Consider the following 851-nt stretch of genomic DNA (forward strand, 5'->3'; position numbering starts at 1 on the left):
ATTTATCACATACATCTACGGGAGCAAGCTTCAGATGAGAGCCAGCGAGCGGTCGGCCAAAAAATTTAAAGCCAAAGGAAGCATAGACCTGTAACCAGGTTATGGAGGCGAGATCAAATTTGGATGTGTCCCGGACTTTATTTTATTTATTTAATTTTTTTTTTTTTTTTATGGAGAAACATGGAAGGCTTAGATGGAAACCAGCAAGTCACGGGAAGGTAAAATTGTATATTGCTGCCGCTAGAACAGCTTGAAGGGCTGCCGGGATTGAATGATGATGAAACTGTCCTCTAATAACCCCCCCCCCCCCCCCCCCACCTCAAAAAAAAGTAAAACATTTTTATATCATGGAGCTGACACATAATATCCTGTGCCATCAAACCGCCGCCATGCTTTACGATGTCCTAAAATGTTTGGAATGTTTGAATTTTCAGTCTTCTGATGAGATTGCAAAGAGGGGAAATTTAAAGGGCTGCACATGCTAAATGAGAGCAACGAGGAGGCGGCACCAGGTTATGGGGCACTGTAATTGACAGCGGGAAGGAAGGTTTAATCAGAAGAATTTGAAGTTAACCGCTGTATGTATCCCTTTTTTTTTTTTTTTCTTTACGTGTATGGGGTTTACTTCTATTCTTAGAGACAGTCCCACTTATCATGGAATATCTTTCCTCCAACCCCATAAACACTGCAGACAGAAGAGGTAAATTGGGGACTTTAAATGTGCAACAATGAGGACATGTACCCAAAAATCAGTAAAAGAATCCAACAAAATATATATGGTTGTGTAAAGCAGTAGTAGTATCATTCCTATTTGGCATAATGGTTCAACACGTTTCATGAAAATGTTGCTT

General features: G+C 40.2%; 1 protein-coding gene across 1 annotated transcript in view; it reads left to right on the forward strand.

Moving 5' to 3' along the window:
- Positions 1 to 518, forward strand: part of POP4 (POP4 homolog, ribonuclease P/MRP subunit) — a gene marked incomplete at its 5' end in the record, with an annotated part of 16,923 nt that extends 16,405 nt beyond the window's left edge. Inside the window, one exon of the mRNA XM_082270506.1 lies at positions 1 to 518. This exon is cut by the window's left edge and continues 43 nt beyond it. Within this exon, the coding sequence (XP_082126632.1) occupies positions 1 to 94 (94 nt within the window). The 3' untranslated portion in view covers positions 95 to 518.
- Positions 519 to 851: the final 333 nt, after the last annotated feature.

This window comes from Pelophylax lessonae (assembly GCF_965119305.1).
Source record: "Pelophylax lessonae genome assembly, chromosome: 10".
In the NCBI taxonomy this organism is placed as follows: Eukaryota; Metazoa; Chordata; class Amphibia; order Anura; family Ranidae; genus Pelophylax; species Pelophylax lessonae.